At 35.6% G+C, this 22,118-nt stretch overlaps 1 protein-coding gene and 4 non-coding genes across 5 annotated transcripts; all 5 read right to left on the bottom strand.

The window, feature by feature from the left end:
- Nucleotides 1-1,246: 1,246 nt before the first annotated feature.
- LOC136223440 (small ribosomal subunit protein eS4z-like) lies at nucleotides 1,247-5,487 on the bottom strand. The gene is made up of 5 exons (XM_066011433.1): nucleotides 5,346-5,487; nucleotides 2,507-2,584; nucleotides 2,230-2,410; nucleotides 1,970-2,067; nucleotides 1,247-1,839 (listed from the first exon to the last, which is right to left on the bottom strand). The coding sequence occupies exons 1-5, from the start codon at nucleotides 5,346-5,348 to the stop codon at nucleotides 1,408-1,410; spliced, it is 792 nt and encodes a 263-aa protein (XP_065867505.1). The 5' UTR covers nucleotides 5,349-5,487; the 3' UTR covers nucleotides 1,247-1,407.
- Nucleotides 2,753-2,888, bottom strand: LOC136225321 (small nucleolar RNA snoR136). Its single transcript, XR_010687041.1, has one exon. It is a non-coding gene; the product is annotated as a small nucleolar RNA snoR136 (small nucleolar RNA).
- On the bottom strand, nucleotides 3,264-3,347 carry LOC136224975 (small nucleolar RNA SNORD25). The gene has a single exon (XR_010686717.1). It is a non-coding gene; the product is annotated as a small nucleolar RNA SNORD25 (small nucleolar RNA).
- On the bottom strand, nucleotides 3,553-3,694 carry LOC136225318 (small nucleolar RNA snoR136). Its single transcript, XR_010687038.1, has one exon. It is a non-coding gene; the product is annotated as a small nucleolar RNA snoR136 (small nucleolar RNA).
- On the bottom strand, nucleotides 3,774-3,856 carry LOC136225337 (small nucleolar RNA SNORD25). The gene has a single exon (XR_010687055.1). It is a non-coding gene; the product is annotated as a small nucleolar RNA SNORD25 (small nucleolar RNA).
- Nucleotides 5,488-22,118: the final 16,631 nt, after the last annotated feature.

Raw genomic sequence — 22,118 nt, 5'->3', positions numbered from 1 at the left:
AGTTTTCTCTTGAAATCGGTGGGCCAAGTGACTCCTACCTTTTGTATGAGTGCATTTTTTGTATGATAAACTCATTCCAGTGGGATTTGAACCCTTTAGGAAAAGGATGAATTCACTGGGTTTCTTGCTATCTTCTCAAAGACATATTTTTCAATCTCGGTTAGGTTGTAATCTGAGTTTAATCCGACATGGTATTTAGGGTGCGTTTGGTACGCTGTAATGCAATGTAATGTAATCAAAGTTGTAATGTAATGGAATGGAATAACCATTACATTACGATGTTTGGTTAGTAAAATTTTACAATTGATGTAATGTAATTACCATTACATTATTAGGGGTGTGCATCGGTGCAAAACCGAACCGAACCGAACCGAAAAAACCGAATACCAAATGATCAAAATAATTCATACCGACACTGAACCGAGTAATAGGTAAAACCGAATTAAAACCGAATCGAAATATGTGGTTCGGTTCGGTTTAAACCGAACAAACCGAATTAAGTTAAAAATAACAAATAACAAATAAAAATCACTATATTTTCTCATTAAATTTACCTCAACAACAAAAATTGAAATATTTCCAAAATATATCTATATTGGTTTATCTCATATATATATATATATAAATGTAAAATATGTGTAATTTGGTGCGGTTCAGTTTTTTTACATTTTCTGTCAAACCTAAACGAACCGAATTGAATACCGAAATAAACTTAAAATTAAAATCGATGCCGAACCGAATTGTTAAAAAACCGAACCGAAAAACCGAATTCACTCAGTTCGGTATGCGGTTTAAACCGAACCGATGCACACCCCTAATTATCATGTTTGTTTTGCTATGTATAATCATAAATTTCTACTTACTCTTATAAATATATATAACAATAGTAATAATAAAAAATTAATAATAATGTGATGTAAAAAATGGAGGAAATGAAAATGTTAGATTGAATGAATTAGGAATACATATTGGAATGTAATGAGAATTCCTATTGATTTCTTTGGTAATCCTCGTTACAAAACTTATTGAAGAAAATTAAAGTCATGGAATTCCCATTACATTCCAATAAAACTATAGAGTGCATCCAAACATAGTAATGGGCTTTTGATGTAATGGGCATTCCATTACGAAATCCATTACGTCTTACCAAACGTACCCTTAGAGTTCTAGGACGTGCTTGTGCATGGTTTAAGGTGGCGAATAGGGAACAAATAGCAAGTGAATGTTTGACGTGATACATGGTTGATTGACTCAAGTTCTCTGATAACATATATATATTGTTCAAAATTGTGACCATAAACGAAAATACAATAAAACATTTCAGAATTTAATTACATCTTAGGCAACTACCTCTCATCAGATGTGTTAAACAAAAACTACAGCAAGAAAAAAAAAATCAATTACATCTTAGGCAGTTGTTTGAGCTGCAGCTTGCCTTTTTCTAGCTTCTTCGATGATGGACAGCTTAATACCCTTGCCCTTAGGAAGAGAAACCCACGGTTTAGTACCTTTACCGATGGTGAACACATTGCCCAATCGAGTTGCAAACTCGTGACCAGTTGCATCTTGGATGTGAACAGTTTCGAAACTACCCTTATGCTTTTCCCTATTTTTAAGCACCCCAACTCTTCCTCTGTTCCTCCCTCCAGTGACCATAACAACATTTCCTACATCAAATTTGATAAATTCAGTGATCTTGTTGCTCTCCAAGTCAAGCTTGATGGTATCATTTGCCTTAATGAGGGGATCTGGGTAGCGAATTGTACGACCATCGTATGTATTCAGGTAAGGGATGCCTTTTTGACCAAATTGAATAGATCGGACTTTGCATAGCTTAAACTGCACAGTATTATTCCACAATTCAACACGGATTAGTGCCAGATTTAAATTTAATATCTAAAGATAAAACAGTGCAAATTGCACAAGATTTCAATAAACAAAACCCCTTGAGCAAAAGAAGCAGACAAACCTTTGCCTCATCATCTCTGAGAGAGTGTAGCCGAAACCGGCCTTTGGTGTCATAAAGGAGACGGAAGTTCTCATTTGTTTTAGGAATTGACACAACATCTGTTAAAGCAGAAATAAAGAAAAATGAATAATAATACAAATACAGTAAGGTAGATATATATATATATATATAACTGTATTCAACAATAATTTTATCCGGGTAAACAACTTAACACAATTTAAAAAAGAACATTTTGAAGTAACAAAGTGAGGACAACATACCCATGAAACCAGCAGGATATGTTTTATCCGTCCTAACCTTCCCATCGACAAGAATATGTCGCTGCATCAGAATAGAAATCACTTCACGATATGTGAGAGCATACTTCAGCCTGTTGCGCAGAATTAGGATCAACGGCAAACACTCACGAGACTTGTGAGGTCCAGATGATGGCTTGGGAGCCTAATACCATAGCAGAGAAAAAAAACACATAAATTAAGGAAATACTCCATGACAAGATTTTTGTAAGAAATACAAAGTCATCGATTGCTAACTTACAAAAGCACCTCCAAGTTTTTGAAGCATCCAATGATTTGGGGCATTGAGCCTCTTCAAGTGTTTCTTCAAGCCTCTTGCCTGCAATGCACCATAAAAACCCGGTGTCACTAGACAAAATATTAACAAGCATATTAATATTCCAACAAATGCATTTTTTCTGATGTTATGCTATATAAGAGACTGCAGTAACAGTTACAATTCAAGAACCTATGCCATAACAAACTCAATTATACATCACTTATTCAACAAAAGGGATTCCCGACGTCCAAATGCAACAGAGATAATTCAACAATGGATAACGAGGGAAACAATGTTTTAGGCTTCCGTAACAGCATAATTAACTAATTAAACTTAGTGTAAAGCAAAATTGCAACGAAGCCTTTACAGTTTGCATACCAATCTCAGAACATAAAAAAAAAAAAAAAAAAAAATCAGAGTTAAGACTATGTATAAGGAACTCAGTCCCTTAGATGTTCTTACAAGTTCAAAAATTTGACATTAAAAATTCAAATCAACCCAAACTCACTCAGTTCCTGATATGTTCTTAAAAGTTGCAGTTAATGTGTACATTAAAGTTCGCAAGGGGAAAGTATTGTGCCAATGCAGCTCACAAAAGATATGTCCTAAAGTTGAAAACTCATACAAACTCGCTCAGTTTCAGATATGTTCTTAAAAGTGCGCTAAATTGTGTAAAGCAAAGTCTGGAAGCAGAAAATATTGCAAAATTGCAGCTAAAAGAAGATTACTAAAAAGCTTTTAGAACTCAGTCCCTTAGATGTTCTAAAAAGTTGCGATCATTGCCGCAAATCATTACAGGTCTGTAGGATTCATCACAGTTCTGTCAATATTTTATCTCAATTTGAAAAGAAAATGAAAAATAAATGCAATTTCCCTGATGGAGAAGGGGGAAAAAGGAGAAAATTTTAAAAATTTAAAAGTGATATCTAACATGTAATTCTTTGTCAAAGCATGACCTTAACTCCTGCAAATCGCATTGCAGGATATGTAGAATTCTTAATTAAAAACATTTGAAGCCATGGACAAGAGAATGTAGTTTCCCGACGTCCAAATGCAACAGAAAATTCAACCTTGGATAGCGAGGGAAACACAAAAATTTAGGCTTCCATACAGCTGCATTAACTAATTAAACTTAGTGTAAAGCTGTAATCTCAAAATATAGACTGCAATGAAAGCCACAACAGTTTGCCAAAACAACATCAAAGCATAAAGATTAAAAAAAAAAAAAAAAAAATTGTGACAATGTACAAGAAACTCAGTCCCTTAGATGTTCTTAGACTTGCGATCATTTCCGCAAATCATTACAGGTCTGTAGGACTCATCACAGTTCCATCTAACAAATCATGCCAAGAGATTGTACTTTTTCAAAGAAAAAAATAAGAAATATAGTTGCTTCAGCAATGATGCCCCCAACTCAACAATGAGATGAGGAAGATATAAGAACAACACAACCACTATTGCTTCAAGGGAACGAGTCAAGAGGGAATCAAAGTCCACACTAACTAGATAGTGAAGCACTTTCCATACTAAAAATAACTAAAGGTCGATATAATCAATATATGGTGTAAACATAGTTATTAAAGGCGCAAGGGGGGTCCTGGAGCCTTGGCGCAAGGCGCAACTTAAGGCGCGCGCCCGAGTGACTCGAGGCGCACACAAAAAAAAAATCATAAATTCATAATACTAGTCACAAATAATCACAAATAGTCAAATAACAATAATAAAACCATAAAATGCATGAGTTAAGTTCTAGTTAACTATAAGGCATGAGTTAACTGTTGCAATATGTGGAGTAAAAACTGTCGATCTTTGTCTATCCATGCTTTTCTTTTATTTTCTGAACTTAAAAAACCCTAAAATACCCTAATCCTAAAATACCCTCAAAACCCTAAATACCCTCAACCCTAAAATACCCTAAGGTAGCTGAGGCACGCGCCTTGTGCCTGGCTTAAGGCGCGCGCCTGACTGACCACGCCCGCCTTTGGGCTCCAGAGGCGCTAAGGCTGGAGCCTTAGCCGAGGCGCGCCTTTAATAACTATGGGTGTAAAACATTTTGCAGCCTCTATTACAGGTAAATTGAGCTAGATTTTGAGAATTCAAAGTTTCTAACCCTGTAAATCGATAGACAAAGCTAAGCACCAAGAAGCAAAGAAAAGGAAAATTGCTCAAAAGATTCATACTAAGTTTTCAACAATGCAATAAGATCAAGTGCCTTATTTCCGGTATTCAAAATCAAATGGCATAAACTAAACACTACACTGAGGCATAATGAATACTCTCTTCTTCAAAACGGAATAAATCGAAGCAATGCCAGAGCAATAAGCAGCACGTTGAGAAATATATCAAATAAAGATATACATTTCAAACAATACATACTAGGACTAGAGAGGATAGAAGACCAATTCGAGGTTTCTAAATTCTAACCCTGGAATGTCTCTAATCCTAACTAACTGTTTTTGTATGCTTAGCTTAAGCAATACAGTGCACTACCAAATCGACAGACAAAACTAAGTACAAAATAAACACTACATCAAGACAATAAATATGCTTTTCATCTCATTTATCCTCCAAAACGGATGAAATTCTTCAGTATTCAACGAAATAAGAACAAAATAACGCACCAGGACCAGAAAGTACCACAAACACTACAATTATAGTAGCGCTGATGATGAAAAAAAGGTCAGAGATAGTAAGAAAACCATCTTTATCTTCATGTAGAGAGACTTCATATGCAACAATAACTAGATCAAAAGCAAAGTCTTCTACAACAAATCTCACATATCAATGAAGAAAAGTTACAGAAAATAAACATGTAGTTTACCATTTTGAATTAGGCCTTGCGACAACTGTGGTTTCAGCCGTAGTTCCTCCGTCCCTCAGAACCCAGATCAGCGGCGACGGCAAATTATATCTATTACTCTATTTATCTTCTATATCTTGTCTATATATACAAACTGAGTACAGCGTTTCAATTGAAATCGGAGGGTTTTTTTTTTTTGTCAATTTATTCCAATTTTACCCTCCAAATCAACCGGCCCAAAATACTTACTGCAGCAATTTGCTTAGTTTTTAGGCCATGTTGCTATACATCGCCTCTATTTTACTTACCGTCGCTTACTGTTTGATATTTTTGCCCTTTTCATTTTTCATTTAAAAAAGTGAAATTCTCTCAACCCCGAAGAACAAAACGAAGAAAAATCATGCATCCAAAACAAGGAAAAATACTTGAACATCTAAGTTTCGTATTTACCAATAATCTGAAATTTAACGAATTTAACTTGAAACGAATTTTTTTTTCCGTTGAATTTGCACTAAACAGGTAGCCCATACGGTCCGGTCCATGGACCGATAATATGAACTACCCGTTTTTCCTAGGTAGAAACAGGTAGCCTACCCGTTTTCCGTAGGTAGAAAAGGGTAGGCTACCCGTTTCTACCTAGGAAAAACGGGTAGCCTACCTGTTTTTTCTTTAGAGAAAACGGGTTTATTTTTTTTAATTATAATAAATATTAATTATAGATAAATTATGTATTGATTGGATAGAAAAAACGTATAGATAAATTATTGATTGGAAATAAAAAATACGTATTGAAGTGTCCAATTAATTTTAATTTGGTAAATTATATTTATTTACCTTTTAGAACGTAAATTTAATTATACGTAAATTATGTATTGACTGGATAGAAAAAACATATATATAAATTATTGATTGGAAATAAAAAAAATACGTATTAACGCGTGCAATTAATTTTTATTTGTTACTTTATATTTATTTATCTTTTAGAACGTAACTTTAATTATTGATAAATTATGTATTGATTGGATAGAAAAAACGTATAGATAAATTGGAAATAAAAAATACGTATTGAAGCGTCCAATCAATTTTTAATATTTATTACAATTAAAAATAAAATAAACCCGTTTTCCCTAAAGGAAAACGGGTAGGCTACCCGTTTTTCCTAGGTAGAAACGGGTAGGCTACCCGTTTTTACTTAGGTATAAACGGGTACCCATTTCTACCTAGGTAAAAACGGGTAGCCTACCCGTTTTTTGGAGGCATGATTTTTCTTCGTTTTGTTCTTCGGGGTTGAGAGAATTTCACTTTTTTGAATGGAAAATGAAAAGGGCAAAAATGTCAAATAGGAGGCGACGGTAAGTAAAATAGGGGCGACGTATAGCAATCCACTTTAAAAATCGATGTAATTTATCAGAAAAAAAAAGCTTAATATATCATGTCCTCTGAACTTATCCCTTGATCATCTGAATTTTAAAGTGTTTCGATAGTCCCTTGAACTTGCATAAAATGTTCAGTTAGTTCCTGAACTTGCATAAAATGTAATCAATTAATCACTCGGTTATAATAAAGTAACTTAAATGCGGAAGATATGTTGCATGCATCTTAAAAAAAGTAAAACGACTAAGATAAAAAAAAAAGTAAAACGACCAAGATCGGGGTATGTGATTATAATATTAGAAAAAAAATGTTTTATAGTTGAATAAGTAAGAAATTCTTTTTTAACATGTTTTAATCTATTTTGTGAAGTATCTAATAACATTCTAAGACACGTGTAACATATTTTCCGCATTTGACTTACTTTTTTACAACCGAATGATTAATTGATTACATTTTATGAAAATTCAGGGGGCTAATTAAACATTTTATACAAGTTTATGAGACTATCGAGACATTTTAAAAGTTCAGAGGTCAATCAACCATTTTGGACAAGTTCAGAAGGCAAATGATGTATTAAGCCAAAAAAAATTGATGCAATACATCGAATAGTTATTGTTTTAAGTTTGTTTAATAATGTGATTTAAATATTTCAGTTAAATTATATAATTATTTAATGTCTTATTTAATAACAACTTTCAACATTTAAAATTAATAGTGTTTATTGATTTTAAATTTGTTCGATAATATAATTTAAATATTTTAGTTAAATCACATAATAACTTATTTTTAAAAGTAAAAAAAAATTAACTTAAAATTTTAAAACATTATCGATTAATATTTTTAAATGAAGTACTTATTTTTAATATTTATCAAACAGTTATACCATTTAATACATTCAGTATTTATAATATTCAATATTTAAAATTCAGTTTAAAAAAAAAACACTTAAAATCCAGTCCTCACTTTTTCGGCGCTTAATTTTAAGTTTTATCAAACCTCGCATATAAAAACGATGTAGCTTCAATGGAGACAGGGCTGGCCCTGCGCCTATGCCCGAAGTGCGTCGGCCTAGGGCCCAGGGCTGGAGAGGGCCAAAAAAAAAATAGTGTTATATATGTATGTGAAAGTTGTTTTTTTTTTTTAAATATAGATAGTGATAAAATCATATAAGAGGGTCTAATTCTTTCTGAAAACCAATTAATAAAAAAAATTAAAAGACTTGTTCAACTTTTACACTCTAGTTAGTAAATTTTGTATTAAAGAACATTTATTGCTTATTTTATCTAGGACTATGGAGGGTTAGTTTAGTATTTTGTTGAAATATGTTTGACATCCCAAGAACGCGCGCCTTTCTATGTTTTCTCATCTCACTATTTAGTTTCATATCTAGGGGTGGCAACGTCGAGCATGAGCAAAGATCTATTTCTCATTCCACTTCAGAGGTGGTTTTGGAGAATCTCCCAAAAAAGATTTTGAGATTTTTTTTATCTTCACGTCTGTCCCGCACAAGTCTCTATGGATGTCGGGAATCCCATCATAAAAAAAAATTAAAGAATGAGAAATGGAATAAAAAACATTAAAAAATTGAGTAGTGAGATTAAAAGAATTTGAGGTGAGCTTAAAACTAGAAAAAAAAAAGCTAAATCTATAGAAGCTCGCATTTTATGATTTGGAATAAAGAAAATCCTATCTATAAACTTTCATGATGTGATTATGGCAAATGACTCCCAAACGGTGGCGGACTACTACTCTAAAAAAGATGACATCTAAGACTTTGGTAGCATGATATAAGACTGCAAAAGCTCTTGCAATCAATCGAAATGACATTTCAGTGTCTTTTTACCCTCGATTGACGAGTGGAGTAGCTCATACTTTAGCTAGGAGTGCTCTTTCCAATGTTAACCCTTTTATTTCTTTCTTGATTCCACGCTTTCTAGAATATGTATTGATTCATGACTCTTAGTTCCAACAGTTTAAGGAAAGTTCTAGTTTATTTAAAATAAAAGACCAAAAAAATGACAATATTAAATAAAAACAAGTACTAACAAAGGGAATGAAATATCATATCTCCTTTATCCTGTTCCAAAAGTCACCAAAACAAACGTCATTTGCTGATTTGAAGAGGAACTAAAAAACTTTTAAAATTGAATTTTGCCACAAACTCCTTAAAATTTAACTTCAAAACCTAATAAAAGAGTCTCTTAAAAATATTTTAATCATTTTTTTTTATTAAAGGCGGAGGACTGGATGAAGGAACTAGGACATCCAACGAGGTTGGCACCCCTAGCTCACCCCGAACAAGAACCCAAATATAATAAATGAATAAATAGAAGAATACAAGGAAATGACCAAATGAGTAGCAAAGCTATATAAACCAAAAAGAATTCCGGCCTAAAGAATTCCAAAGAATAAAACTATAACAAAATGAGGGATGGCTAGCCTCGGTACTGAGCCATCCAAAGTTGGCTAATGTGTCAACTACCTGATCACCTTCATGGAAAATATGGAAAACGACGGAGCGCATAGAAAAGAGTATAACCCGGCATTCCTGCCAATCAAACAGCATGACCCAAAGAATGGATAATTGCGGATTCCGAAAGAGTGAGACAACGTATACAGACTATCTTTTCAATCTGTTTCTTTCCTCTTCTCTGGATTTTTTCCCACTTCTTTAATTCATAAACATGTTTTTCAACTAGAACTAACAAAATTGCAATTGCAATTTTTATTAGCGTAAAATTAACCAACTCTTCCCCATGCAACTTACAATTTTAAAAAATAAGTAAAAAATGGAAAAAATTATTATAAGCTTCTGATTTTCCATATCAAACGGAAAACCTTTTATATATATTTTGTCATATATAATATAGACTTACACATATTATAAGAGGTCTCACGATTTTATTTATTCAATTGAATCACAATAAAACGTGTGCAAATGTGAATTGGAGGTCCTATAAGTAATAATGAAAAAACTAATGCTCAATATAAAAACTTCAGAAACAGAGATATTTTCTTTACAAATATTTAAAATTTCATCTTGTATATCTATGTTATCTAAGTAAATCCCCTTGAGGGAAACATCTTTTTAGATTCTTCTATATAAGATCTAACAAATCATACCATATAACACTCTGAGCAATATCATGAGGAAAAGAATGTGTAATCCAAGATAACATCAATTGATTATAAAATTTATTAGATTAAGAAGGTTGGAAAACAATATCATATATAAAACCCAATTTATTCTTAACGATTAATGCTTTTTTCTTAGAAATGTCACCGGGTTAGGTCGAAGCCAAGTCAAAGCCCCATATATCGCCGAGATTTTCTCAGATCCTCGGCCAACCAATTCCTACCAAAGGGTCTATCCCATTTAAGCCTCAAGCGTTCCGTCAATTCATCTGTCGGTATTCCCTCCAGGAGGGTTTTCCTATATTTAAACCTCACCTTATAAAAGGACACAAACTGTGAGCTAACTTCGGAATCAGTGGTGGAGCCAGGAATTGACAGTTGAGGGGCTAATTTTAGTCCGACTATTGGGAGTAATTTTTTGAAGTCCATCTCGTTAGGGCTGTGCAAATTTTTTTAAGCTTCCAGCACACTAAAACTTTGTCGTTTTGGTATTTTGACTAAAAATTATAATATTTTCACACTTTTTTTTATTTTTAGCTATAAATTTTTTATATTTTTCATAAAATTTAATTTAGAAATTAAGTTAACTGAGTCTCAAAAGTAAGGAATTGATTTTTTTATAGATAATAAATTCTTAAAAAAATAGATATAATAAAAATAAGTTCAAATAAAACAAAAAATAAGCTTGATGTGGTTTGAACCCATGACTTCAAACAAGACTCTTAACCAACTTGACCACTTTAAACTATTAAAATAATTACATATGTTAAATATATACCAATATTAGGGGGGCTACACAAGATAAAACTAACGATACTTAAGGGCGGAGCCGGTGGCCGGAGGGCTTCGCCCCCCCCCCCCCCCCCCCCCCTCCTCCCAAGATCTGGGCTGGCTCCATCCCTGTTCGGAATCCAAAGGCCGAATGCCCGACTCTCCTAGTCCACTAGGGACTAGGGTAAATCGCTTAAACCAATACCGATAATTGGCCAGGAGTTGGTGGAGATCTGATGCCAAGATATCCCTGTCACCCTATAGTGTTTCTTATGCCAAATCGAAACCCACGAATAGTGGATGTTGATCCAAGAATGATACTTAATGTTATCAAAGACGGGTGAAATAAGAATCAAGCTTGGATTTTCACTTGGGTGAATATAATAGACACCGATTTTAATATTGTAAGTATGGATAAACAGTTTATTCATAGTAAAGTGATCTTTCCGGGTAATAGTCCTTTCTTTATTACCTTTGTTTATGCTGATCCTGTTATGACTAATCGAAAAAGGCTTTGGGAGGTTCTTTATTCTATGAGTATAAGTATGACAGAGTCTTGGTTTGTGGCTGGAGACTTTAATGATATTGCTCTTATGAGTGATCAGAGAGGGGGTGCTAATCACTATGTTAATCGCTGTCTGAATCATAAGCAAAGTATGGATTTGTGTGGGCTTTATGATTTGGGAGCTGCAGGTCATAAGTTTACTTGGAAGCGGAATAGTACTTTTTGTTAGGGATTATTGTCAGTTAATCAACTGTAGCGCAGCGGAATTGCGGTTTAAAATTTATTTCTAATCCCTTTAATTTGATCTTTGTCCGTTAGCCATTGATTGAATAAAACCTTTTGATCCGTTTAGGGATATAAACATACCCGGACTGTCTCTTCTAGAGACGGCTGAAGAATCCACAAGGTAGTAAGATCTCCTTAGTCAGGTGCACGAACAGCTATTGAGTCAGAACCGGTGCTAGCCGAAGAACGGAGGATGAACTGGAGGAATTATGTAATTAGCCAATAAAATCACAAGCCATGAATGGTGGCTGCGATTTTGTACTGCTTCTTAAAAAAAAAAAAAAAAAACTAGTTGGCCGAATGAATTGTAGTTAATTAGGTTAGATTTAGGTTTTAGGCTTTTATTATATATAGTGTAGTTATTCCTAAACCTAATTGGTTTAGGGTTAATTGGTTAATTACAAAACTAATCTAATCCTAACATAATCACTTAAATAAATACCAATAGTATTTATTCTATGCAATTAGTTACAATTAGATTAAATTTAATCACCCCAATTAAATAAATAGCACTAATTAATAAATTGACGTATTAGTTTGATTAATTATTCACGAATGCAATTTCATTAATTTACAAATTAATTAATTACATCCCGTAAACTAATTAAACAATTAAATACTCAACGCCTAAATCCATTAATCAATTACATTGATACAAAGTATCAATTAATCGATCAATTAACCACCAATTAATTACCTTGACATTTTACCATCAACCAATTAATTAATCTCATCCCTCCAGTGTACCGTTCTATAAGTTCTAACTCAGATGTTCAATGTGCACAATCCTATGGGACTGTCCTTAGCTAGCAGTGGGCTCACGGCCCACAGACAGTAAGTGGGTTCTAGCAAACCATTACTGCCCCTAACCAATACAACTATTTCAGCAGTCTAAAGATGCAGAGACCCTGTAGTTATCTCTTAACTTCTTTTACCATTTGATATCTATATTATAAACTAGAGGCATGGCAGCTGTCATCCTCTCTGATGTTTATGATATTTCTTGATCTTAAGTAGATTAATGAATCAGATAAGTAAACTACTTATCAGGGTGTGGCCACACACTTATCAATCTCACTTATCAAGTGGCCTGTGATATCATCTCACTGTTATGTGAGTGGTAATTCCATCACTTCACTATCAATACTAATGTGTTCACCTATTTACCCAATCATACCCGTATTTGGCATCCTGTTACAGACCTGTTAGGCGTACGTCAAAGTGAACCGGCTCCCACATTGATATTATAATGAAATCTAGTCTGAAGACAGTTAGAGACCTACTTAAGAAAACTAATGACACAACCACCATGTAGTTTTCTCGGGCGGATCGATCCAGTCACATGTATACAACATGTACCCATATTCACAACTGACTTATCAAGTGCTATGGCTAGTATCAATTGCTACCATACAGTCGTCAAATATACAAGTCTGTGGTCTTAATCATTCCCATGATAGAATAGACTTGGGATATGGTTTTATGATTATCAATCAATGGATTCTCTATTCATATTATAGCACAAGATAAAAATGAACTAGATTAATGCCTTTATTAATGTGACACAAATACATTTTATAAGAACCAATGCCTATGAACTAGGGCACACCAACAGTCTCCCACTTGAACTAGTTCCAAGCGGGTATTGCCCTAAACACTATAGATCTAGTACTACCAATTGCCTTGGTAAACTGACCAACGACATTGTTCTCAGTGTCAACCCTCTACAATGTAATGTCACAGGGTAAGGTGTTACTATCTAAGTACGCGTTTGGATCTCTTGTGTGACATGGGATCCAGTGCTTGTGCTATGACCCCTGTATTGTCATAGAAAACATCAACTGATCTTAAGAGAGTTTGACCTACTCCTAAATCAGTTATGAACTTCTTAATCCAAACTACTTCCTCTGCATCATCGTATGCAACGATGTACTTAGCTTCCGTCATAAAATCGGCAATGGTTGGCTACTTTAAGGATCTCCAACTAATGGCATCGCCATTCAGGAGAAATCCATAACCAGTATGTGACTGGTTATCATCCTCAAAGTCTCGATCAGTGTAACCTGATATTTCCATTCCTTCTACCCATCAAATACTAAGAAAAACATCCTTGGTACGGTTAAGGTACTTTAGGATTGCCTTGACTGTCTTCCAGTGTTCCTTATCGGGGTTTAACTGGCACCGACTAGTCATGTTTGGTGCAACACACAACATCTGGCCTTGTACATAACATAGAGTACATGATGGATTCTTGTCTATGTACGATGCCTGACTCAAGCCTAGAAGTCGGTTGGATCTAACCTTGTAGATCTTGATCGGCTTCTCCTAAATCTTTCATTGTGAAGCATTTACTCAACCACTGCTTGATCTTGCAGTGTGAACATATTGCCTCCAATGAGTAGTATGTCATCGACATACAATATTAGGAAAATGGATATGCTCCCACTGAATTTCATATACACACAGGGTTCATCAGAATTCTGTATGAATCTACTTGAAACACCACCTGTATTACCGGTTTAGCCTCCTCAATGTTTTGAGGATCTATATCGGTTCTCAAAGCATCCACAGCATGAGCTGCAGGAGTTTGTGAGTCTTGAATCTCAACGAGATCAATATCACTCCCACTGTCTACTTTGGAAAGGAATTCCTTTTCCAAAAAGTTTGAAAACCTAGCCATGAATGTTTTATTCTTGGCTAGGTTGTAGAAGTAATAACCCTTAGTTTACTCAAGGTAACCCACAAACTGGCATTTCACATATCTGGACTCAAGTTTGCCACTCATCAATTTCTTGATGTGTGCATTATAGCCCAAATCTTCATGAACGAAACATTGGGCTTTTGGCCCATCCATAATTCATATGGTGTTCCTTCAAATGCCTTGCTTGGTGTATAATTATGTGAGCAACGGTTTCCAAAGCAAATCCCCAAAAGGAGATAGGGAGAGAAGCTTGACTCATCATTGAGCGGACCATATCGAGCATGGTCTTATTCCTCCTTTTCGACACTCCATTCCATTGGGGTGTACTAGGAGGAGTGAGTTGGGAAACAATCCCACACTCTCTCAAGAATGAGACAAACTCTTGGCTCAAGTATTCGCCCTCTCTATCAGATCGGAGCGCTTTTACTTTCTTGCCAAGTTGATTTTCTACTTCATTTTTAAAATCTTTGAATCTCAGAAGAGTTTCAGATTTATGTTTCATCAGATACACATACCCATACCGGCTATAGTCATCTGTGAAGGTAACAAAGTGCAGAAAACCAGATCTAGCACTGGTGCTCATTGGACCGCATACATCTGAGTGTATCAGCTCCAACGGCTCCGTGGCCCTTACACCAGTTTTGGTGAAAGGCGCCTTTGTCATCTTCCCTCTTAAACAAGATTCACAAATGTCATAAGACTGCATGTCAAATGACCCTAGCGCTCCACTAGAGTGAAGCCTAGTTATGCATTTCTCATTTATGTGGCTAAGATGACAGTGCCAGATATATGTAGGATTCAGTTCATTAGTCTTAATCCTTTTAGCTTTTATGTTATAGATTGATTCACTACGTTTTAGATCAAGGATATACAAACCATTTTCTAGAAATGCGGTTCTATAAACAATATCGCCACGATGTATAGAAATCATACCACGTCCAATATTAAAAATTAAAACCATAAATATCCAACATAGAAACTGAAATAATATTCCTGCGCATTGCAGGTACAAGATAGCAATTTCTAATTTCTAAAACTAATCCACTAGGTATCTCTAAGAATAATCTTCGATCTTTAAGGCCTCTACATGAGCACCATTTTCGACTCGAAGATCCACTTCACCAGATCCCAGCAATCTCCTATTTCTTTGTCCCTGCACATTTGAACAAATGTGAGTACCGCATCTAGTGTTTACAACCCAAGATGTAGAAATAGCCAGATTAAATTCAACAACATAAATACCTGAACCAGAAGCTTCGTCCTTCTGTTTCTCCCTTAGCTTTGGACACGCATTTTTCCAGTGTCCCTTCTCATTACACTCATAGCAGATATCATCTGTTGAGGCCAACCTACCTTTAGAAGCTACCGCCTTCCTAGCCTTGGGCTTGGCCTTTTGGGCCTTCGCTTTGGACTTGGACTTGGCCTTTCCCTTAGGCACGTTCCCTTTGTTAACCAGCAACACTTCTGGAGTCCTCTTGCAGGATTGCTCAGCAAGTTTCAACATGCCATGCAATTCTACTACAGACTTATCAACGCCCTGCATGTGGTAGTGCATGATAAACTGATTGTAGGATGCCGGAAGTGATCCAAGAATGATGTCGACTGCTAGTTGTGCAGGCACTGGTGAGCCAAGCCTTGACAATGTGTCAATAAAACCCTTCAACTTTAGCACATGTGTGCTAACAGAAGTCTCGGCTTGCATCGTAGTGCTGCATAGCGCCTTTGTTGTCAAGTATATTTCCTGACGAGCTTGATCTTGGAACATCCTTTTGAGTTGATCCATGATCTCAAAGGCGTGCTGCTCCATGAACTGTTTCTGAAGATCAGGAACCATGGTACCCAGCATAATGCATGACACATCTCTATCATCCTTAACATGTTGGTCGTACTCCGCCATTTGATCAGCGGTTACGCCCCGACCTGTAGGACGAGCTGCTGGTAAGGCAGCAGTCAGCACATATTCCTTCGACTCGTGTCTAAGAACTATTTGCAAGTTCCTGGACCAGTCAAGGAAATTAGTCCCTGAAAGCTTTTCCTTTTCCAGGAGTGGTCTGAGTGAGTTGTTGCTTGTTGCAGCCATTTAATTTTCTTTTCGTGTAATTTTGATGTGGATTTTAATCTACGTGGAAAAATTACATTAGAGTTAGAATAAAGGACTTAAGCCAAATATCAAATTAATAATCCATTTTAATTCGTTATTGGTGATATTTATTTGGCTGTCTTGACCGAGATCCACAATCCATCAATAATCAACCGAGCTAGGGCTCCACCGTCGACCATTGACGATTTGGTAGGATAAACTATCCAATCCTCCCTAAGGACTCTTGGTTTGATGGGCTTTGTGACACTTAACCTATCTGTGCTTAGGGCCCGCTCTGAGCTAATGCTACCCACGTTGAGTCCAACCACCATACACGTGTTAGCCATACCGAAGTATCCTAACCCTCGACGGCCCACTAATTACTATAGCATACCTGCTAGGGCACGTCATACACTGTAGCACTATCTGGGAGGAAGAGGTGTGAATCTGGAAAGCACTTTTAAGCGACTCAATATTTCATTATCCGGATTAATTAAGTGATACGGCTTTAACATATAATTATCGCGGGTGATGATCTGGTGATCGTTGCTACTTATATTTCATGTTATCCTAAGCAATTGTATAATCAAAATAAACATAGAGACTCTATGGGCCTTATAATACATCCTAGTGAAACTAGATAGACTATCTAATCTTCACGAGCTTGCTTCAAGTCTCCTTGGGCTCCCACCATCTGGGCTTCTTCACGACCAATTACAATTTTATGAATATAACCTATTCTAAAATTACATTAATGAAAGAATGGCACGCAAGCCATATTTCCCAAAATAAATTAAATTACAAACCGAATTTAATTGAGGGCCCATAGAACTATATGACACATTGCTGCACGGTAAGACATATAAATATAATGCATGATCATGGCATTTCAAAATCATCTAATAAAGTTAAGCCGAGTTACTTAGGGTGAAATCGCCAATTTTACCATATGTGACTAAGGCCCATAAAGGCCCAAATGGTTAACATCCATTTGTATGCAAAATTACAATTTCGCTCCCACTGAATTCTAGGGTCGTCACATATCTAAAATTTAGCCCTCCCAATTTAAACTGGTGTCACGGTCTATTGGGCCAATTTCACAAATTAACCATATTCAATTTTACACAAATTATCAATTCGATTAAAAATTAAATATGCATGCCAAACAAAAACATTTTAATACCAATTAAATTTTTTTTTATTCAAAACACGTTTAATAAATTAAACGGTATTAGGGCCCTGATATTATTAAAATACCCATGAAAAATTTTAAAACTTTAAATCAGTCCCTATAATCTAAATTTAGACTAAATTTAGACCCAAAACGGATCCGAGACAGCAACGGGATTGCTGTCCATGGACAGCAGCCCCGTGGCTTCTGTCTGGCGGACAGCAGCAGTGCTACTGTCCGCCCAACAGCAGCCGCGGGGCTGCTGTTCGCGGACAGCAGTCCCGTGACTGCTGTTCGATGTCCGAAACTATTTTTTTTTGTTTAATAAAAAAACGCTGCTGTATTTTTTTTTTTTTTAAATTATTTAAAATAATTTCAGAACCAAACAAAACAAAATACAGACAGAAATAAAAATATGAAAACTTCCTAGATCAATTTCTACACAAGGAATTTAATAGGAAATTTCAAAATTTGATTTGGAAAAATAATAAAACCAAATCATATTAATTTTTCAATCAATCAAAACGGACTAAACCATTGCTCTGATACCACTGTTAGGGATTATTATCAGTTAATCAACTGTAGCGCAGCGGAATTGCGGTTTAAAATTTATTTCTAATCCCTTTAATTTGATCTTTGTCCGTTAGCCATTGATTGAATAAAACCTTTTGATCCGTTTAGGGATATAAACATACCCGGACTGTCTCTTCTAGAGACGGCTGAAGAATCCACAAGGTAGTAAGATCTCCTTAGTCAGGTGCACGAACAGCTATTGAGTCAGAACCGGTGCTAGCCGAAGAACGGAGGATGAACTGGAGGAATTATGTAATTAGCCAATAAAATCACAAGCCATGAATGGTGGCTGCGATTTTGTACTGCTTCTTCAAAAAAAAAAAAAAATTAGTTGGCCGAATGAATTGTAGTTAATTAGGTTAGATTTAGGTTTTAGGCTTTTATTATATATAGTGTAGTTATTCCTAAACCTAATTGGTTTAGGGTTAATTGGTTAATTACAAAACTAATCTAATCCTAACATAATCACTTAAATAAATACCAATAGTATTTATTCTATGCAATTAGTTACAATTAGATTAAATTTAATCACCCCAATTAAATAAATAGCACTAATTAATAAATTGACGTATTAGTTTGATTAATTATTCACGAATGCAATTTCATTAATTTACAAATTAATTAATTACATCCCGTAAACTAATTAAACAATTAAATACTCAACGCCTAAATCCATTAATCAATTACATTGATACAAAGTATCAATTAATCGATCAATTAACCACCAATTAATTACCTTGACATTTTACCATCAACCAATTAATTAATCTCATCCCTCCAGTGTACCGTTCTATAAGTTCTAACTCAGATGTTCAATGTGCACGATCCTATGGGACTGTCCTTAGCTAGCAGTGGGCTCACGGCCCACAGACAGTAAGTGGGTTCTAGCAAACCATTACTGCCCCTAACCAATACAACTATTTCAGCAGTCTAAAGATGCAGAGACCCTGTAGTTATCTCTTAACTTCTTTTACCATTTGATATCTATATTATAAACTAGAGGCATGGCAGCTGTCATCCTCTCTGATGTTTATGATATTTCTTGATTTTAAGTAGATTAATGAATCAGATAAGTAAACTACTTATCAGGGTGTGGCCACACACTTATCAATCTCACTTATCAAGTGGCCTGTGATATCATCTCACTGTTATGTGAGTGGTAATTCCATCACTTCACTATCAATACTAATGTGTTCACCTATTTACCCAATCATACCCGTATTTGGCATCCTGTTACAGACCTGTTAGGCGTACGTCAAAGTGAACCGGCTCCCACATTGATATTATAATGAAATCTAGTCTGAAGACAGTTAGAGACCTACTTAAGAAAACTAATGACACAACCACCATGTAGTTTTCTCGGGCGGATCGATCCAGTCACATGTATACAACATGTACCCATATTCACAACTGACTTATCAAGTGCTATGGCTAGTATCAATTGCTACCATACAGTCGTCAAATATACAAGTCTGTGGTCCTAATCATTCCCATGATAGAATAGACTTGGGATATGGTTTTATGATTATCAATCAATGGATTCTCTATTCATATTATAGCACAAGATATAAATGAACTAGATTAATGCCTTTATTAATGTGACACAAATACATTTTATAAGAACCAATGCCTATGAACTAGGGCACACCAAAACTTTTGTGCGTCTTGACAAAGTTTATGCTAATGTTTCTGCTCAAGTAAGGTTTCCTGAGGTGTCTGTTTTAAATCTTCCATTCAGACACTCGGATCATTGTCCCATCTTATTTAGGCTAATGAGAGCCCAACAGTCTAGAGGGAATAAACCGTTTAGGTATCAGGTAGCTTAGGAATCTCATCCTGGGTTTAAATTTTTTGTTAAAGATAATTGGATTCCTCATTCTAATGTCTTACAAGCATCTGAAGGTTTTAGAAAGAATGTTATGGGGTGGAACAAGAAAGTGTTTGGTCATATCATTAGGAGAAAGAACAATTTATTGAAGAGAATAGAGGGTATTCATCGCATGTTGGAGTTAGATTTGATCATAGTTTGGATGGGCTTCTCAGGACCCTTCAGAAGGAGCTTGAAGCTGTGTTAAGACAGGAAGAGTTACTCTGGTTTCAGAAGTCTTGAAAAGCTTGGATTAAAGATGGGGATCGTAATACCAGGTTTTTCCATCTTTCTACTATTATCAGAAGACAAAGAAACAGGATTGATGCTATTAAAGATTTAAATGGTGACTGGGTCTATGAAGATGAAGATATTCGTCATCTGGCCCTAAATTTTTATAAAGACTTATTTAAAGAAGAGAATGTGGACCTAGTTAGAGCTCTGTCTAATACCACTTTCCCAAGGATGGAGGAGGATATTTTTATGAAAGCTTTCTAACCTTTTGAAAAGGAAGAGATTGATCAAGCAATCTTTAGTATGGGGGCCACTAAAGCTCCTGGGATTGATGGCATCCCTGCTGGTTTTTATCATAAACATTGGAAAACGGTGAAGGAAGGTATTTATAAGTTTATTGAAGGTGTGTTTAGAAGTCCTGAAGATATTAGGCTTGTGAATAAAACCCTTCTAGTTCTGATCCCTAAAGTAGAAAAACCTTCTTCTTTCTTACAAATGAGACCTATTAGCCTTTGTAATGTGCTGTATAAAGCTATTACCAACATGGTGGCAAATAGGCTCCGTTGCATTCTTCCTGATATTATTAGTCAGAACCAAGGCAGTTTTGTTCCTGGCAGACAAATGATGGATAATGTGGTTATTGCCCAGGAGATGGTTCATTCTATGAAAATAAAAAAGGGTAAGAGGGGTATTGCGGCGCTTAAGTTGGATCTGGAGAAAGCTTATGATCGCCTTAACTGGAGTTTTTTGCTCGATAGTCTTGAAAGAGCCGATATCCCGGAGAGTTGGAGGAAGCTAATTGAGGTATGCATTTCTTATACTTTTCAGGTTTTGATTAATGAGGACATGTCGGAGGAATTCTCTTCTTCCCGGGGTATCCGTCAAGGTGATCCTATGAGCCTCTTTCTTTTTGTTATTGCAATGGAAAGGTTGACTCACCTTATCCAAGAGGCAGTTGATAATGGGACTTTTCATCTGGTATCTATCAATAGATTCTGTCCTGCTATTACTCATTTATTCTTTGCTGATGATGTTATGATCTTTGTGGAGGGAAATGAGGTTCAAATTGGTGTGGTTATGAACATCATTAATTGTTTCTGTGCTGCTTCTGGTCAAAAGCTCAATATCCAAAAGTCCAGGATGCTTTGCTCTAAGAATATGAGTATGAGAACTTGCAAAAGTTTGAGTGATATTTCTGGTATTCCTTTAACTAACTCTTTAGGTAAGTATCTTGGTGTCCCCCTCCACAGTGATAGAGTCTCCAAAGCTTCCTTTAAAGAGACTCTTGATAAAACTTCTAGCAAGTGTGCAATTTGGAAAGCTAAAACTTTGTCTCTTGCCGGTCGTCTTACTCTTATTCAGTCTGTCAATTGTGCGGTTCCTAACCATATTATGCAAGCTTGTAGATTGCCTCTTAATGATCTGGATAAAATTAATCGGCGCTTTCTTTGGGGGGACTCTGTTGATAATAAGAAAATCCATCTTGTTCCTTGGAGGGAGGTTTGTAAACCTAGAAATATAGGTGGCCTAGGGATAAGACAAGCTAAAGATAATAACAAAGTTTTATTAATGAAACTTCTTTGGAGAATGTGGCAGCTCCCTTCTGCTCTTTGGGTTCGCTTATTGTGCGGTAAGTATAGAAAAGATAAGGTTTTTGGAGGCCCTAAAGAGAGAGTTGCCAATTGTTCTTTTCTCTGGAAAGGCCTCAGTTCTGTTTTCTCTGAGTTCTGTTCTGGTATTGGTTGGGCAGTGGGTAATGGTAAGACCATCAGTTTCTGGAATGACAAGTGGATTGGTGAAAATTCTTTATTAGAGGTTTGTAGCTCCCCTCCCACTGTTAATATTCATCACTGGAAGATTGCTGACGTGGTGGATTCTGAAGGGGATTGGATTTTGTCAAAGTTTGATTCCTTCTTCAGCTTGGATATTCTCCTTAGAATTAGAGGAGTGAAGATTAGTAGCAAGGAAGAGGATAGGGATAGTCATTGTTGGGCTTCTACCAATAATGAAGCTTATACTTGTAAGTCTGCCTTTGAGGCTTTTAGCCTCAATGAGGAAGGTCCTCACTCTGATATTTGGAAGATTTTATGGACCCTTA

This window comes from Euphorbia lathyris, chromosome 3 (assembly GCF_963576675.1).
Source record: "Euphorbia lathyris chromosome 3, ddEupLath1.1, whole genome shotgun sequence".
In the NCBI taxonomy this organism is placed as follows: domain Eukaryota; kingdom Viridiplantae; phylum Streptophyta; class Magnoliopsida; order Malpighiales; family Euphorbiaceae; genus Euphorbia; species Euphorbia lathyris.
The sequence above is the reverse complement of the archived record's forward strand: the minus strand, read 5'-3'. Positions and strand labels throughout refer to the sequence as shown.